The sequence below is a fragment of the Podarcis raffonei genome, chromosome Z (genome assembly GCF_027172205.1).
Source record: "Podarcis raffonei isolate rPodRaf1 chromosome Z, rPodRaf1.pri, whole genome shotgun sequence".
In the NCBI taxonomy this organism is placed as follows: Eukaryota; Metazoa; Chordata; class Lepidosauria; order Squamata; family Lacertidae; genus Podarcis; species Podarcis raffonei.
In genome coordinates this window covers 16801596-16819424 of record NC_070621.1, presented here as the reverse complement: position 1 = coordinate 16819424, position 17829 = coordinate 16801596, and the positions used below count along the sequence as shown (strand labels likewise).

The 17829-nt window shown below is 47.4% G+C and overlaps 2 protein-coding genes across 4 annotated transcripts; one reads left to right on the top strand and one right to left on the bottom strand.

Annotated features, from left to right (window-relative positions):
• Window positions 1-1549: 1549 nt before the first annotated feature.
• Window positions 1550-9609, top strand: SPOUT1 (SPOUT domain containing methyltransferase 1). Of its 3 annotated transcripts, none has more exons than XM_053374991.1 (12): window positions 1550-1644; window positions 2501-2543; window positions 3179-3295; window positions 3636-3795; window positions 4054-4143; window positions 4523-4572; window positions 6034-6164; window positions 7073-7145; window positions 7443-7541; window positions 8546-8648; window positions 8741-8888; window positions 9250-9608. In XM_053374991.1, the coding sequence occupies exons 1-12, from the start codon at window positions 1609-1611 to the stop codon at window positions 9322-9324; spliced, it is 1125 nt and encodes a 374-aa protein (XP_053230966.1). In that variant the 5' UTR covers window positions 1550-1608; the 3' UTR covers window positions 9325-9608. The 3 variants fall into 3 exon arrangements, with proteins under 3 accessions (XP_053230966.1, XP_053230965.1, XP_053230967.1); XM_053374990.1 differs by having other exon boundaries at window positions 1572-1721; window positions 9250-9609; XM_053374992.1 differs by lacking the exon at window positions 1550-1644 and adding an exon at window positions 1834-1937.
• A 5963-nt stretch (window positions 9610-15572) lies between these two features.
• On the bottom strand, window positions 15573-17619 carry ENDOG (endonuclease G). Its single transcript, XM_053374247.1, has 3 exons — window positions 16823-17619; window positions 16149-16258; window positions 15573-15926 (listed from the first exon to the last, which is right to left on the bottom strand). The coding sequence occupies exons 1-3, from the start codon at window positions 17357-17359 to the stop codon at window positions 15614-15616; spliced, it is 960 nt and encodes a 319-aa protein (XP_053230222.1). The 5' UTR covers window positions 17360-17619; the 3' UTR covers window positions 15573-15613.
• Between the last annotated feature and the right edge of the window lie 210 nt (window positions 17620-17829).

Genomic DNA, 17829 nt, shown 5'->3' with positions numbered 1-17829 from the left:
AATGATATCTATGGGTTTCCAAATTTTGACTACCACTAATTTAGCTGCTGTTAGTGAATGGAGGATAAGAGCTCTACCGGTTGCATTTTGAGTCTGGGGAATGAAGAATAAAACTAATTTTGGGTCCAAGCTGTTTTGTCATTTGATTACGGTAACTGTTCAAGGGGGGGAAATCTCAGAATAAAATAATTTTGGGGCAAGGCCACTGCATATATATTAGAGACCCAGGCGAATGGCATTCCTGTCAGCATAGTTTTTATTTTTTTATTCAATCAGACCAGACACATGTACCAGCAATGTGCTATTTTTAAGTGTTTTCTAAGTCTTGACTGAGGTGGAACCTGGCAAGCTATTCCAGAGTTGTTCATCTACTTCCTCTGCAGAGTCTTTCTCCCATTTTAATCATAATGTCACAAGGGGAAGGAAAGCCAACTGTGTGTGTTAAGTTGTGGGTGAACATATCAGGCAACACAGCAATTCTTCAAACAGCTCTTGTTTATTCACAGGCCCACAACAGAACAGGGCTGAAGGGTTCAGCCAACCTGCTTATATAGAGCTCAACTACAAAGCAACATAACAACTTTCTGTAACTATCCAATCACTGAACGTCACTTTCAATTCCTCATTTGCATATGTAGACCTGAGTGAAAACCATCTACAGTATCCCCCTGCTGGCCCAGGGTACATAACAGTGTGAGAATTTTATATATTTGAAAAACAATTCCCTACTAGGCTAGTTGTGTCAAGAAGTTGTTTAAAAAATATTTGGGCTGTGTAACGCCTGAACTTGCATGTTTATTTGGTTTAGGAAGAGTGTAATCTGATGTATGTTTAGCCAGGGACGGGCTGCTTCTGCCCATTAGAGAAAAGTTTAGCACCCTCCACGAAGCATAACAGAAGGAGATCCAACCACGTGCAGAAGTGGTCTCCTTTCTCCCTCTCTTCCAGTAACACTTCTCCTGCCATCACGGAAATGTGCCGCTGCTGCTGCTAATGTTCAGCCTCTGAGGGGAAGAAAAAGAACTGTGTGACTCTGATTCTTCATCTTTTAAACCTGCTAGGACGGAGGATGAACTTTCCGAGGAATAAGTGAAAGCGTGATTAATCCTGCCTTCCCTTCCTGATGTGTCACTGTTCTTCCCCGCAGAAGGGCTTTTCAGCTCGGTTTCTGTCCTAATTAGAGAAATAACTAATTGGGCACTTAATATTGTCAGCAAGACGAACTATCACTAAACCCTGCAGGAACACAACTGCAGATACGCTTCACACACACGCACAACACACGTTTATTGCGAATGAGATATTAGCGTTTGACGTTAAGATCTGGGGAAATGCAACCCCTTCCAGCCTTATAAAAGTCCCTTTACCCCTCTTCAATCTTTTACCAGGGATTGAGGGGCGAACGCGAAAGGGTTAAGAGACGATTTAACACACACACACAAAAACCCCTCTCAGTATGAACCAGGAAGTGACAAATCTATACAGGGAGAAGCCATCTCTTACTTGTTTCATAGCTCTGTGGCCCTTCCCCTTCTCGCCCAATCAGCGGTCGTGGGATAATACTGGCCCGGCCCCCAAGTTGTAGGATGGTGATTGGGCGAGTGGAACATGGCGGAGAAAAGCCAGGCGAAGCGCTTACGGGAGGTACACGTGGGATCCAGGGGGTGGAAGGAAGAGGCTGCTGTGCATTAGGTTCAGCTTGGGCATTTACTCGGGGGAAGGTGAGAGGGCTCAGCCTTCTCGGAGGGTGGGGGATCGGGGCCACTCTTGGGGTGAATAAGGAGATAGCACTGATGCTTGAGAAGCGCGGGGACCTCTTGTTCTTTTGGAGGAGGGGACACCTCTTTTAAATAATGGTGGTGGGAGAAAATGAGACCCTTTGAGAGGGCGAGGCAAAGTGTAAAGTCACACTCTTCCCAACAAGCTCATATTCCAAGGTAGGCAGCGTTGGGACATGGAGGTTTCACTCAGCTGTCATTTTTGGTTTAGCTACAGGCTTTAATCTAATACCAGTTCCTCACCCGGACCCCTTCTCCTTCTTGGTGCCCCACAGATGTTCCACCAGGCAGAGAGATGGGTCTAACCCAGGGCTTGCCAAGCACCTCTGGATTCTCATGAGCAAAGCTGCCCATCTTTTACCCACAAGATGGGACCCATTGTGGGCTTCTCAGTGGGGCATCTGGTTAAGATGCTGATAATCTGATGGTGATTACTATTTGATGTTCATGATTATAAGATGCTGGACCAAATGGGCCTTTGGCCTGATCCAACAGCCAGTCTCTTTCTTAGGTTGTATCCCAGGGACCTTACAGAGAAGGGTGGGCAATTCATAATGATAACAATGCGCTATTATGAGTACATAACTGATTGCCAATCGATCCTGGAATCGAGTGTGTGTCTTGAACAGAAGTGGGTGATGTGAACTACCTGTGTGACCATCCTTAAGGTATCTATCCTGCTGAAGCGGCTAATGGGATCTGTGTTCTTTCCTCGTTCCTAGGGAGAAGACAGAAAAATGGACTGGCGTAAATGGAAGCAGGAAAGTAAGAATGCTATTTGGGTTCCTGGGTCTTCTCCCCACCCCCACAGACTTTTTTTTTTTTTTTGGCAAGTCAGCACTGGGAATCTGTCCTGCCAAAGAACATAGGAAGAGTCATGCTGGATCAGGCCAAAGGCCATTCCATCCAGCTCAAAAGAAGAGGGTGTTTTGATATAGTTTGGGCCATTTGCCCTTAGTATAGAAAATGAGCTCATTCTCCCATTATACCACGTGTGTAGAGGCTTGTCCCTGTTGTTGCCTGTTGTTAAGTGCCTAATAAACACATATGCTTATGGTGTCTTAAGTTTACCAGTTTTCAAACGGTACATTATTGGTTTTCCAAATCCCCCCACCCCCTTGCAACACAACACTTTTGTCAAACTGCAAATGAAGAAAAACAACTTTGTGTTTCTGCTTTCCCCGCTGCCTTCCAAGTGGATGTCTCATTTTGACTTAGCTTGGCACACCAGCAGTATTCCAAGCCTGAGAGTCCTGGGAGAAAAGCACTGCACAGTCCTTGCTTGATTATTCCCAGTACACCTTAGTCCAGGGCCTTCTGTGTTGGAACTGTTTTAACCCCAATGCTAACTCTCAGGGATTTCACTTATTGTCCTTTCTGTGTTCTCATCTCTCTTCCAGAGAAGGAGGAGAAGAAGAAATGGAAGGAGCTGAAGCTGTTGAGGAAACTGGATAAGAAGATGATGCAGGAAGCGGCAGAGAAACAGAAAGAGGAGGCAAAGCCCATTGAAGATAAAGGTAACGGATAACCACGAATGGGAATGAAACTGGACTTTGCCTGGAATGTGCTACAGAACAGCCTTCAGCAATCTCGAGCCACCTCCAGATGTTTTGGACAACTACTCCCATCAGCCCCAGCCAGCACGACTGATGGTCCTCCAAAGCATCTAGAGGGGGCGCAGGATTGGTTCAGGTTGCTAGGGAGGAGGGAAGTAACCTGGGACTTTCTGCATGCAAAGCTGATGCTCTAACCACTGAGCTGGGTACGATGGGTAATAAAACAAAAACCCTCCTCATGAAAACTAGGGATGTTTATTGTGCGCTGCTTCTCCTAAACAGTAACTTCCTTATTTCCTAGGACGCAACTACACAGTCAGCGTTGCCCTTCCGGGCTCCATTCTCAGCAATGCCCAGTCGGCAGAGTTGCGGACTTACCTTGCCGGGCAGATCGCCAGGGCCTGCGTCATCTTCTGCGTGGACGAGATTGTGGTGTTTGATGAGCAAGGGGAGGATTCAAAGTAAGGACTCTGGTTGCTCACAAGGCTTTCCCCCCAGCTAGCTGGCATCATTTCCATGCAGGGATTCCTTCCCAGACCTACCTGGAGATGCCAGTGGGGAATGAAAGTAGGGACCTGTTACCACAAAGACAGCAGATGCTTTCTTATAATAAGACACACTGCAGCAGCATCTGCATAGAAAGCCAACAGGGTTTAACTTTTTAAAATTCAATTCCAAAGATTGTACTGTTTTCTCCCCGCCTCCCTCAATCTTTTCAGGACAGTGGAAGGTGAATTTGAAGGGATCAAGAAGAGAGGTCAGGCCTGTGTGCAGCTGGCCCGGATTCTGCAGTACCTGGAATGTCCCCAGTAAGTCATTCTGCAAAAACATAGGAAAGCACCTTTAATGGTTTTACACTACCGACGCTTCCTCAATATTTATTGTCGAGGACTGGAATTTGCTGGTGGGGGGAGAGAGAGAACAATAATCCCCCAGGGATTAGACAGGCTTGTATGTCTCTCAGCAGGTCCTTCATGGGATGAAGGGGAGATTTTGACCCTTCGCCCCATGTATTTCTCACAGTGCACTCCACTTCTGCTTGGGGGCCTTAGGTCTAGCTAGGTTGATTTTTCTGTTGGCTGCTGTGTTTTGTTTTATCATTTATTTGAGCATCATCGCAGCTCAATATTGGAAGCTGCTTCTTCTCATTTGCCCTTCTAAAAGCATTTCTTTTCCTCTGTTGGACAGATACCTTAGGAAGTCTTTTTTCCCCAAACACCAGGACCTCCAGTTTGCAGGTAAGGCCTAGAGCAATGGGAGGGCCACAATCCCTTCCGGGCAACTTTCTGGGGGCCATATTCCAGTGGTAGACAGAGCTGGAGGCAAAAGCAGGCAGAACAACTAATGCAAATTTTACCTTCTGTATAGTAGGCTCATTTCTGCACACACACACACACACACACACACACACGGGATGTATGTATCAGTACATCATCCAAAACCAGTTTCTGAAACAATTTCATGATATTTGACGTGGCCATATATCTTGAATCACAATGTGTGTATGCACTATGTAAAAAAATCATGCTGTAGGAAAACCGTGAAGCCAGTCACCGTTTCGCTCATGCTTCCTGCTGCCCCTGTTGCTCGGCCTCCCCAGCTCTCCACTGCTTCTTATAGGGGGCAGTGAACCACAAGAGCAGGCGCTGAATGAAGAAGCCTACCTGGGAAGTTTCCTCAGTAATGTAGACACCATGAGCTTCTTGTTTTAAGTGCAGACCCAAGCTGGTAGGTGGTTGAGCGAGACGCCTGACAAAGCAGCTCCAGGCTTCTTGCTGGAAGCCCCTTTCCCCCGCCTTTCTCCTACTTTGGACTCTCTCTGCTGGCAGAGCTGCCTCCACACACCTGAGGGTTGCCAGGGCACTCGCGAGATCAGGAAGCCCTCTCTGCTCCACCTCCTAAAAGCTCCCCCTCCCCCATGTTGCTGCCCAAGCCTGACTTTTGAAAGGCTGCTGCCCCCAGCCAGGGCTCGCTTGGAAGCCACTGCTAGTCCCATGGAAAAATAAACGGGGGTTATTTACTTCTGAGTTGTTAATAATAATAATAATAATAATAATAATAATAATAATAATAAACTTTGCCCTGTCATTTAATCCTCCTTCCTTACTTTCCTCCTTCTCTCTCTCTGTGTGTGTGTGTGTGTGTGTGTGTGTGTGTTTCTGTGTCTCACCTCTACATAGTGACACCATTATATATTGGTATATCTCAGTGTTTAGCCACTGTTACGTCACAATGTCAAAAACCACACATCGTCCCCACACACTCATTCCTCCTAATGAAAAGGCATTATCAGAGTTCAATGACATTTTCCAGCCGAACGGTCTTAAGTCAGGTCACAGTCAGATAAACAAATATTATACACTCAATAAGGTCCCTCAAAAAATAAAATAAGAGCACATAAACTTTACACCAAATTGATTGGTTCCCTGTAATAAATCAGTAGCTGACTATATCAGCACACACACCCCAAAAGACTTAGAGGAATTGTTTGGTCTCCAGTGGTTGCCAGAAGGTGAACAATGTGGGCTGAACCTCAGGAGTAATTAATTAGTCCTGTCTTGGGTTGTTGCTTTTTTGTGTGTAGGGACAGCACACATGTGCACATGTACTCTGGCACATGTGAAAAGCAGTGTTAGTTTGTTTTGCATTGGAGGGGGAGGGGTGACTCCATATTACTCACCTTGGACATGTTGTTTCAGGGCTCTTAAACCCCTTAGACAGCCCCCACCACGTGCGGATAAGTGAGGAATCGGAGTATCGGGAAGGAGTGGTTTTGTCACGGCCCACCAAGCCTGGCCGGGGATCCTTTGTGAACTGTGGAATGCAAAAGGTAAACCCTCACCTGTCCTGCTGCTATACCTTAAAGGGGCCCTACTTTTACCCCTCCATGATCCTTAACCGATCTCTATCCTTGATGGATCCGCAGAGGCAAGCAGGATGTCCCTGTGGATCAGGGAGAGACCCTAGAGCTGCATTCCATCAAGGATAACTGCCTGGGGACCACATGCCAGTGAGGGATGTGGCCAAAGACCAAAAAGGGGACAGAGCAAAAGATATGAAACTGTAGCTACCCATATTTATTTATTTGGTGCATTTCTATCCCACCTTTTTCTCCAAGGAGATTATGGTTCTCCTCATTTAATCCCCACAACAGCCCTGTGAGGTGGGGCAGTGACCCACCCAAGGTCACCCAGTGCTCTTAATGGCCCGGTGGGATTTTGAGCCCTGGTCTACCAGGTCCTAGTCCAACACCCTAACCACTACACTGTGTTGTCACCTTAAAGGTAAAGGGACCCCTGACCACTAGGTCCAGTCATGGCCGACTCTGGGGTTGCGGTGCTCATCTCGCTTTATTGGCCAAGGGAGCCGGTGTACAGCTTCCGGGTCATGTGGCCAACATGACAAAGCCGCTTCTGGCGAACCAGAGCAGCACACGGAAACACTGTTTACCTTCCCACCGGAGTGGTACCTATTTATCTACTTGCACTTTGATGTGCTTTCTAACTGCTAAGTTGGCAGGAGCAGGAACCAAGTAATGGGAGCTCAGCCCATCACGGGGATTCGAACCACCGGCCTTCTGATCGGCAAGCCCTAGGCTCTGTGGTTTAGACCACAGCACCACCCGCATCCCGTTGTCACCTTACCTGACCCCTATAGCTTATATTGCACCCTTGCCTGGCTGTGCATTCGGCAGGCCTGAGATCTGCCACATCCCGAGCCAATGTTCTCTTCCTGCAGGAGGTACAGATCGATAAGCAGCTGGAGGCAGGCCTTCGTGTTACAGTGCGTCTCAACCCACAGCAAAATCCAGGTAACATAATTGACCCCACACCTTGGCCCAAATGCTGAATCGGCTAGCCCCACATCTACCACTGCACTCAGGTTGCTCAAATTTGTCCAAGACAAGGATGTGGGGGGCAGAATCTCCTTTTCATAACATTTCCCTGAGCTTCATTATTTCAAGAGTTGTGAGAAAACCTTCATAATTGGCAAGCACCCCTCTCCTTTTCCTGTGCAGCTGGGAGGCAGACTGCCCATTTGCGGCCCAACAAAAACCTGGGTTCTTGTGGGTCAGCCAGCCCTATTAACCCCCTACTTTCTTCCCTAGAGAGCAAAACACAGAAGGGGGTGGTCGTTTCATCGCACCAGCCCCGAACTGCTTCAGGGCTCTACTGGGGCTACAGCGTCCGCTTGGCATCCTGTCTGAGTAAGTGTACACGCCTACTTTTTAAAAAGACCCCATAACAAACTGTTACGATTAAGCTATAAAGCCTTTAACAACTGACTTTATATACTTAATATTGCTTTACCTCATTATGCCCACTCAACAGCTTTGATTGGGGGAACAGGCACTCTTACAGGCCCCACATTATAGCTGCTCTGCAGCTGTAAAAAAATGATCTTTTAGTGGGGAGGCACCTACCCTTTGGAACTGCCTGCCTATTGACATTAGGCGTGCATCACCATTACATTCTTTTCAGTGCCTGCTAAAAACATTTGTAGTTAGACAAGTGTACCCAGATGCTTAGAAAGTTAGTAGGAGTCTTTATTTATGTCTATTGATATATTGATTTTCTGAAAGCCTGGAATTATTGCTGTTTTTATTGATGATTTTATTTTATCATCCTTTTTGTAAACTGCACTGAGATTTTTTTTTTTAATTTACAACTAAGTGGTGTATAAATTTTATGAAATAAAGTAGACTACAGTTCCCAGCATTCTTTTGGGAAATGTATGATCTTAGGTAGGGGTCAGCAAACTTACTGCGCTTCGGGCCGGTGTCTCCAGCGCCGATCGTGTAGCAGGTTGGAGCGCGTGCCGATACGCATGCACACATGCTATGTCCTGCATGCTTCTGGGTCAGAGGAACACCAAAAATAGCTTGTGCGCATGTGCACGGGCCTCCTCCGACCCAGATGTGCACCGGAAATAACGCTTGTGCATATGCATATAACGCTTGCACATGCACACAAGCTATTTCCAGTGCTCCTCCGACCTGGAAGTGGGCAGCTGCGCAGCACAGCACAGGTAAGAGCAGGCAGCGGGGGTTGCCGCGGGCCAGATAAACGAGTCCCTCAGGCCTTATCCGGCCCACGGGCCTTAGTTTTGGGACCCCTGATCTTAGGCTTAAGTTAAATAATTTGGAGAACCGCAGGTTTTCCCCGTCCATGGCTTAAGTGCATTGCTTAACATTTGTCTTCTGCTGGTCAGGTGCTGTGTTTGCTGAGTCCCCGTATAAAGAAGGCTACGATCTCTCCATTGGAACCTCTGAGCGAGGGGACACTGTGGACCAGGCAACTCTGCCTTCTTTCAGGTACACCTTTACAATCCTACCAGGTTTTATGGGGGCTAGAATCATCTCTCTACATCCCGCAAACCTGCTTTACCATTTCTTCTGTCTCCCAGACATGCTTTGATAGTTTTCGGAGGCTTGCAAGGCCTGGAGGCAAGCGTGGACATGGACCTGGACCTGGAGGTCACAGATCCAAGCACCTTGTTTGACTTTTATTTGAACACCTGTCCGGGGCAGGGCAGCCGCACCATCAGGACCGAGGTGAGGTTTTTTTAAAAAAAAATGATGTTCATGGAGGCTCATGGTTACTAGCCACAGTGACTATATTCTCCCTTCATTGTTAGAGGCAATATGCTGGAAATCACAAGGGGGGAAGAGTTGTTGCTGCTGCTGTGCTCAGGCCCTGCTTGCAGGATTCTCATTGGAGCACCTAGCTGGCTTCTGTTAGAAGAGGATGCTGATAGGTGCCCAATCCAACAGCCAGGCTCTTTCTTTGTTCCTTATGGTGGCCTCCTGCACCCATACAAAAGAAGAATCTGCTGGGTTAGGCCAACAGCCCATCTAAGTCCAGCATCCTGTTCTCACAGTGGCCATAAATTTCTTTTTGGGGTTCCCTTTCTAGGAAGCAATTCTCATCTCTCTGTCGGCGCTGAGACCTCGGATCGAAGAAGCAGTGAAGAAAGGCAGCAGCCTCTGAATAGAAGCAGAAACTCAAGCATCCAACATGGGCAGACCATCATCAGTCTTTACCTCTCCCAGCTGAGGATTTGCCCCAGCAAATTATTTGTCAAAATTACAAATACCTAAATACAGACGGTCATTTACCCTCGCTAGATTCAACGTGCTGCCATCTGCCTTATTGCAGGGCAGATTCGAGGGTAAACCAAACGTGGAACGAGTCTGCCCCTGCGGCTTGATGGCGGTAGAAACTGTCTCTCATGCCTTGTTACACTGTCGTTTCTACAGTGATATATGGTCGGTATTTATTACCCCTGCTATGCAAAAATCTCCAAATGAATGTCTAAAATCCCTGGTAGAGGACAAGGATCCTGAGATCACGTTAAGGGTAGCCAAATTCTGTGTGATTGCCATAAAACTTAGGGAACAAGCTGTGCTATCATACTGATTAAGGCCTTAAATGATGATTTTAGGTTATATGTTAGTGACTAAGTTTTAATTTATATATTTTTAAACTGTTGCTATATCTGTATTATCCCTGTTATACCTAATTGCAAATTTAAATGTATCCCTATCATGTTTTATGACTTCTTTGATATTGTATGTGGGCTGGAACTGGTCTGTGACCGAGATAATAAATTCATCATCACCTCTCCCAGCCAACTTAACACCCAAATGTGATGTAGAACCATCTTCTCTCTCTGTTGGGAGGTCAGGAAACTCACCTCCCTGCCGCCACTGGTTGGAGCAGGGGTCAGCAATCTTTTTCAGCAGGGGGCCGGTTCACTGTCCCTCAGAGCTTGTGGGGGGCCGGACTATATTTTTTTTGGGGGGGGATGAATGAATTCTTATGCCCCACAAATAACCCAGAGATGCATTTTAAATAAAAGCGCACATTCTACTCATGTAAAAACACGGTGATTCCTGGACCGTCTGCAGGCCAGATTGAGAAGGTGATTGGGCCGCATCCAGCCCCCGGGCCTTGGTTTGCCTACCCCTGGGCTGGAGAGCAGCCATACACACACAGAGGGGGAAAGGGGGAAGGACTTGGAGACTGGCCTGTCTAGCTCAGCTGCCACTTCTCAGAAGGAGGCACCTGCTTCGAACTTTTGGGAAACAGTGAAGACCTAAGCGTGGCAGTTGACTGGAGGATGATGCCCTCCAGCTCAAATGCAATCTGTTGCAACCACATTCATGTTTTACACAGGAGCAACAACTTTATCCACACAATTAAGACTGCTAGGAATCTGATCTCCGCCCCCCACCCCAAGCAACCTACAGTTTAAGAATAAACCTATCAAGTGTATGACCTAATGTGATATTCCAGGAGTATCTTGACAATTAAACGGCCAAACTTTTTAGGGTGTAAACCAGTGGTTCCCAAAGTGGACAATACTGCCCACTGGTGGGGGGGCAGTGGGATTACTTAGAGTGAAAAAGACTATCAGATGTTAAATAGCTGGTATCACTGGATCAAGTTCATCAATTTTGTTGAATTAAATTGGGTAAGGTAAAGGTACCCCTGCCCATACGGGCCAGTCTTGACAGACTCTAGGGTTGTGCGCTCATCTCACTCTAGAGGCCGGGAGCCAGCGCTGTCCGAAGACACTTCCGGGTCACGTGGCCAGCGTGACAAAGCTGCAGCTGGCGAGCCAGCGCAGCACACGGAAACGCCGTTTACCTTCCCGCTATAAAGCGGTACCTATTTATCTACTTGCACTTAAGGGTGCTTTCGACCTGCTAGGTGGGCAGGAGCTGGGACCGAACGATGGGAGCTCACCCCGCCACGGGGATTCGAACCGCCGACCATGCGATCGGCAAGTCCTAGGCGCTGAGGTTTTACCCACAGCGCCACCCGCGTCCCTGTGAATTAAATGGTTTTAATTCGGTTTTGTGCAGGTTTTTTTGGGGGGGGTAGTTTTTGCATTTTTATTATTTAAACCATTAAGCATTAATAGAAGTAAAATATATACATATGAATGATCACATACACATGGCTTGCCAGTAGTATATGTGAAAAGGATCTGGGGTCTTATTAGACCACAAGCTGAACATGAGTCAACAGTGTGATGCATCAGCAAAAAAAGGGAATGCTACTCTAGGCTGCATCAACAGAAGTCTAGTGTCCAGATCAAGGGAAGCCATAGTACTGGCCTTGGTCAGACCACACCTGGAATAACTACTGTGTCCAGTTCTGGGCGTCACAATTTAAGAAGGATACTGAGAAGCTGGAAAGTGTGCAGAGGAGGGTCACCAAGATGATCAACGGTCTGGAAATCAAGCCTTATGAGGAACTACTGCAATGTGGTCTATGTGGGGCTAACTTTGAAGGTGACTTAGAAACTGCAATTAATCCAGAATGTGGCAGCTAGACTGGTGACTGGGAGTGGCCGCCGAGACCATATAACACTGGTCCTGAAGGATCCTCATTGACTCCCAGTGCGTTTCTTCAAAGTGTTGGTGCTGACCTTTAAAGCCCTAAACAGCCTCTGTCCAGTATACCTAAAGGAGTGTCTCCACCCCCATTGTCCAGCCCAGACACTGAGGTCCAGTGCCAAGGGCCTTCTGGTGGTTCCCATGCTGTGAGAAGTGAGGTTACAGGGAACCAGGCAGAGGGCCTTCTCGGTAGTGGCACCCGCCCTGTGGAACGCCCTTCCAGCAGTTGTCAAGGCAATAAGCAACTATTTTACTTTTAAAAGACAACTGAAGGCGGCCCTGTTTAGGGAAGTTTTTCATGTCTGACGCTGTATTGTTTTTAATATTCGGTTGGGAGCCGCCCAGAGTGGCCCTGGAAACCCAGACAGATGGGCGGGGTATAAATAATAAATTGTTGTTGTTGTTGTTATTGTTGTTGTTGAAGGAGGTGGGTATGCTAAGAAAAGAAGAGACTGAGAGGAGACATGATAGCCATCTTCAAATATCTCAAGGGCTGTCACATAGAGGATGAAGCAACCTTGTTTTCTGCAGCTCTGGAGGATTGGACTTGAACCAATGGATTCAAGTTACAATAAAGGAGATTAAAACTAACCATGAGCAATAACTTTCTGACAGTTAATGCTGTTTGACAGTGCAATGGACACCCTCGGAAGGAGGTGGACTCCCCTTCCATGGAGGTTTTTAAGCAGAGGTTGGATGGCCATCTGTCATGTGTGATTTAGTTGAGGTTCCTGCATTGCAGGGGGTTAGACTAGATGACCCTTGGGGACCCTTCCAACTCTACAATTCTGTGATTTTATACATACAAAGTATCACAGCAGCAGCTCTTTCCTTAAAAGCATGCAGCCCTAACAGACAATAAAGTTGCAAAGGGCTGCTGATTATGTAGCTTCACCCTAAAGGTAAAGATAAAGGTATCCCTGCCCGTACGGGCCAGTCTTGACAGACTCTGGGGTTGTGCGCCCATCTCACTCAAGAGGCCGGGGGCCAGCGCTGTCCGGAGACACTTCCGGGTCACGTGGCCAGCGTGACAAAGCTGCATCTGGCAAGCCAGCGCAGCACACGGAAACGCCGTTTACCTTCCCGCCAGTAAGCGGTCCCTATTTATCTACTTGCACCCGGGGGTGCTTTCGAACTGCTAGGTTGGCAGGCGCTGGGACCGAGCAGCGGGAGCGCACCCCGCCACGGGGATTCGAACCGCCGACCTTTCGATCGGCAAGCCCACCCTACCTGCAGTTAAAAACTGCCATGAAAACAGGAAGAATAAAATTACAAGATAATAAACTAATAATCACAGAAAGCTTGGAAATAAAGAATGATGTAATATATATTCCATAGCTGAATGTAAGGTTCATATTTCTAGCAAACATATTGAATATTCATTAATTTTGCCAAACCAATTCCTATTTAGTGGGAATATGCCAACCATTAGTTTAGATTTGGTTATATAAATCAGAAATGGCGGCCCAAGCAGAAGCAAAGTCGGAGGCGTCTGCATCACCCCTGGTGGCATGTATTTAATGAGTCAGTTTTCAGAAATGGCGGTGACTTTTTAAAACCATACATCCATAGAATAAACAGTATGTGTCCTCCTACTAGATCACTAGATGAGATCACGAGATGAGCGGCAACCAACAGATACAGAATTATTTGTTGACAAATAAGGCCAGTCTTGGCAGCATCAAAAACGGCTATAGCTTAGAATCCAATGTGACCTGTGTGCCAGCATTAATACTAATCTCCATTACAACCTGCTTCCAGAATTTGCGTATATAACTACACCCTCGCTACAAATGCCAGTATGTTGCTCTTAAGGTATGAGGAATATACTGTTTTGTTGTGTTACTATCTTCCTTATTGGGTTGTGCAAACTGTTCGCTTTTTATAGGCAAGGGGGCACCGGGGATGAGTTAATGGAAGCAGAGGGTAGGGCGCTGGCCCAAACAAAGTTTGGGAACCACTGTTGTGAACTGTGTGCGCGTGCACATTTACACGAAATTTCAACTCACATAGCTTTTCTCAAGCTTCAGACAGGGGGAAACCTATCTCACTAATCAATAAAATTGCTAGCTGGCAGTTTAACACAGCCACCTCCCAATATTCAAGAACCTGCAGCTTCCCTCTGCACAACCCCTGCAGTGGGGAGAAGAATATGTGTGGATGACTGCCACCCCCCCAATAATAGGTGTTGAACAGTGACAGTGGTTCAGGCAGCTCTTAGACTTGCCTGGTTGTTACAGACAGACAGAAAATCAGTGTTCTTTCCTGCTAAATACTGGGTTGCATCCAACTAAGATCATCCACCACAGACCCACTGAAATTAATGGATCTAAGTTAGTCATGCCCATTGTTTTAAATGGGTCTACTTAGAGTAGGACTAGCATTGGATACAAGCCCTTATTGATATATTTTCCGATGATGATGATGATCATACTACTTCAGTGTATTAGTCACTTATCACATGAGCCTCCAAGTGAGCTTGCATAATTTTTAATAGCGTAAAGCAAAATCAGAACAAATACATCCTATAAAACTGCAGCAAAAAAATGTACCATCAACAAAACCATCCTAATCCTGCAAATGTCTAGGAGAGAGAAGTTTTCACCTGATGCCAAAATAATGTTAATGATGGTGACAGGCAGACCTCACTGGGGAGGAACATTCCACAGCTGAAAAGCCACAACTGATAAAGCCCTGTGCCCCTGCTGACACCCTCTTCGGGAGTGACGGAGCTACCAGTGAGAAAGTAGGGGAAACTGCAGAAGTGTCTTTCAGCTAAGTGGTTTTTAGGAATACTTGTTATTGGCCTCCCATCTTTCTCAAAATACAATGGATGGCACCTTCAGGGGTGAAGTCATACTATTGGAGACTCACAGTGCCAGCTGTGGCTGCAGAGACCAGTAACTCATAATTGCTGCCTCCCATATTGTTTGTGTTGCTTAAGCAGCACCAAAGTGACCTCCTTGGAGGGCATGTCTGGGCTGTCCTGGGCTGCCCAGATGGCAAGACCCCCATCTTGGCCTCGCTGGTGTGGTCCAAAGGAAAGCAGAGCAATATGGGGGAGGTGGGGCTTTGGGAATCCAAAGGGTGTATAACTATATTCTGTTTTAATTAATTTGGTTTTGCCACTAACATAAAAACGGGGAATTGGGGCCAACCTTAGAAAAAGACTTTTAAGATTAAGTATTGACGTATAAAGATTGAGGTTTATAAGTTAAAATTGGTTAATTAAATTGAGGGGGTGAACCTAGAAAAAGATTTTGAAGAATAAGTATTGACGTATAAAGATAGAGGTTTATAAGTTAAAATTGGTTAACTAAAATGAATTAGAGAAAACAAGGTAAAGTTTGGGGACAAGAACTTGCTGAGCTAAAAATTGGAACTGGAATACAAGAAGGGGAGGTGCGGGGAAGTCACGGAAATTGGTCATTGACAGTAAGAAATGTAAGTTGTATGTATTGTCTTTTTTATGTTTTGTTTTTATTTTATTTTTTGAAAATTTCAATAAATATCTTTAAAAAAAAAAAAGGAAAGCAGAGCAATATGTTTGGTACCAGCTTGGCTGCAGGAGTTGCCAGTAGGAGGTGCACTCTGGATTTGTATAGGGTATACTCCTTAGCATTTTCTTCTCTTGAAGACATCCCACAAGGCAGCAGAGATTCCTTCTCCAACCCTTCCCAGGTTGACAAGCCCCATCTTCCCCTAGTTTCCCTTTACAGCACATGCAGAGGAAAGCAATCCAAGTTGGTGGACATCACTGCTTCTTGTCTTTAGAGAGAAGCAGGTACTGTTCCTTAAGAATGCTAAGAGAGAGAGAGTTGCTTGTTGCTGCCTGGCAAGTGTCTGTTTGCAAGGTCTCAGGAATCACTTCCTTAGGTGGTGCTTCCAGCTGTGATTGCTTTCAAGTTGCTTCCAGCAGAGATTGCTTTCAACTTGCTAGTCCTCTTGAGGATGTTGGGGACAAAGAGGAGGCCAGAGGCTCGCTCGATGCTCTCGATGGGGACCAGGAAATTCTCCAGAGGGATCTTGTCATTGACGGGGCTGTTTGGCATGACGTAAGAGCGCAACTCAATCTCCCCACTTGACTTCTCCAGGATGAGCACCTTGAAGAAGTGTGTGGGGACGGCCACGTGGCTCTTCCCAATCACCTGGTATTTCACGTACATCTTCCCATCTGCCTCCATCCTGTATGGGGAAATTGGGGGGTGGGGGTGGGATTAGAAGCCATGATGTGGGGGAATTCCAGCACCCCTTTTACAAAAATGTGAAACAATATTGTGATTTTTATTTAACAAAATCGATATTTTATTATTGCATAAAATAATAACTGTGATTGCGGGGTGGGGGCTGTTGGTAGAGTAAACCAGAGGGGAAAGTCTGTAAGTTTTTTTGGTTTTTCTTAATTACCTGGGTAGAAAAAGTGGTCCTGTACAGACATAAACATTCTTGTTGTATTTAGTTAAGCTCCTGCAGTATTTCTCCAGGTTATTCCAGGCATTCTGATTCAGGTGAGGATTCTAGAAGCAAAATAAATAATGTGTTCAGTAGCTGAAGTGAGGATGATAATGAAGCAGTTAAAAGGCTAGGTGTGGTCCAAATGTTGCAGAACCACAAGGTGGCAAGGGGGGGGGACCGTTGCTCATTGGTTAGAACATGTGCCTGGCATGCAGAAGGTCCCAGGTTCAATCCTGGGAAAGGCTGGGAGTGTCCCTTGCTTGAAGCACCAAAGAAGCTGCTGCCAGTCAGAGTAGACAGCACTGAACTAGGTGGACCTCACTGACCTGACTCCATAGCAGCCTATATGTGTGTGGTGCTATGTTTAACTCTATGCTCACCTTTTAAAAGCCTCTGTGGGGCACCTAATCCCAGAGGTGACCCAGAAGTGACTTTAGTTCACATTGCTCTTTATTTCCTCGATATCAAATTAAGAAGTGCCTCTGAGGCTATGCAGAGTGCAATTGCCACAGCTGGTGGGGGGGACAAGACCAGCCGTCCAACCATTAACAGAGGGACTTGAGCGACCGGGGAACATAGCTCGCTCGCTGCCTTCAGACAAGCCAATCCAATACACTCTCCCTTACCTGGGGGGCGACGTTGCTCAAGTAGAACGTGTCCCCCATGGCCTTCTGGCTCCAGCGGTGGTTGGCGGCGGCCGCCAGATGTCCCCGGTCAAAACCGCTGCCCCGGTAATCCGCGTTGGTGGCGCGGTGGTACTCGTGAATCGAGTCGTCGGAACGGAAGTCGCAGGCAGCGCGGTCCGAGGAGCCGCTCAGCGTGGCCGGGTTTAGCTGCTCCACCACCCAGAGGGCGCTACGAGCCCGTGGGTCGTAGCACAGCACGTAGGACTCCCGGGTCCGCAGCAGGGACAGCCCCGGCAAGCCGTACTTGGCCAGTTCCCCCGAGTCGCCAGCGCCGCCTCGGGCAGCCAAATCCGAAGTTGTGGTGGTGGCGGCGGCGACCACCGGCACGACGGGCAGCCGTGAGAGGAGCCCCTCCGCCTCCGCTCCCGGCTGGCTCGGCTGCCTCCCTCTCTTGGACAAGCCGGCGCCCAAGCCCACCCCGAGAGCCAGGGAGGCCGCGGGCACCAGCCACCGGCTGCCGCTGCAGAAGCGCCTCATTTCATCCGCTCCGCTTGGCGGAAGCGACCCAGCGGCAACTTGCAAGCGGCTGCTATAGACACGAGGACTCCCGGGTCTGCGGGTGGGAGAGTGTGAATGAGGATGGAACGTCCGATCAGCGGAACGCCGAAAATGAGAAAAAAGTGTGAATGGAACGAAACGTTCGATCAGCAGAATGTCAGGGAAGGTGCGAGTGGGACAGAACGTTCGAGGAGGAGCAAAAAGAGATACACTGTAGCCCCGCCTTCGTCGGTCGTGCCGACTTCTTAAAGGGGCAATGTTTTCGAACAGGCGGCTAAGACGGGCTATACCGCGTTGGTCTTGCGACTGGTGGGGGTCACTAGACCCGCTACAGGGTCGCGCGGGCCGTGATCTAAAGGTAGCTTGCTACATCAGCTCTGCCACAAAACAAGTACTGTTGTTGCTTAGTCGTGCCCTACTCTTCGTGACCCCATGGACCAGAGCACGCC

What these genes read in the sequence shown, in the direction of transcription:
- ENDOG (XM_053374247.1), bottom strand. Translation starts at nt 17,359, where the DNA reads ATGAGGCGCTTCTGCAGCGGCAGCCGGTGGCTGGTGCCCGCGGCCTCC. An exon ending in TGAGCAACGTCGCCCCCCAG is followed by an intron (nt 16,259 to 16,822) that starts GTAAGGGAGAGT and finishes TTTTGCTTCTAG; the next exon opens with AATCCTCACCTGAATCAGAA. An exon ending in GGACCACTTTTTCTACCCAG is followed by an intron (nt 15,927 to 16,148) that starts GTAATTAAGAAA and finishes TTCCCCATACAG; the next exon opens with GATGGAGGCAGATGGGAAGA.
- SPOUT1 (XM_053374990.1), top strand. Translation starts at nt 1,587, where the DNA reads ATGGTGATTGGGCGAGTGGAACATGGCGGAGAAAAGCCAGGCGAAGCG. An exon ending in GGGCATTTACTCGGGGGAAG is followed by an intron (nt 1,722 to 2,500) that starts GTGAGAGGGCTC and finishes CCTCGTTCCTAG; the next exon opens with GGAGAAGACAGAAAAATGGA. An exon ending in GCAACTCTGCCTTCTTTCAG is followed by an intron (nt 8,649 to 8,740) that starts GTACACCTTTAC and finishes TCTGTCTCCCAG; the next exon opens with ACATGCTTTGATAGTTTTCG.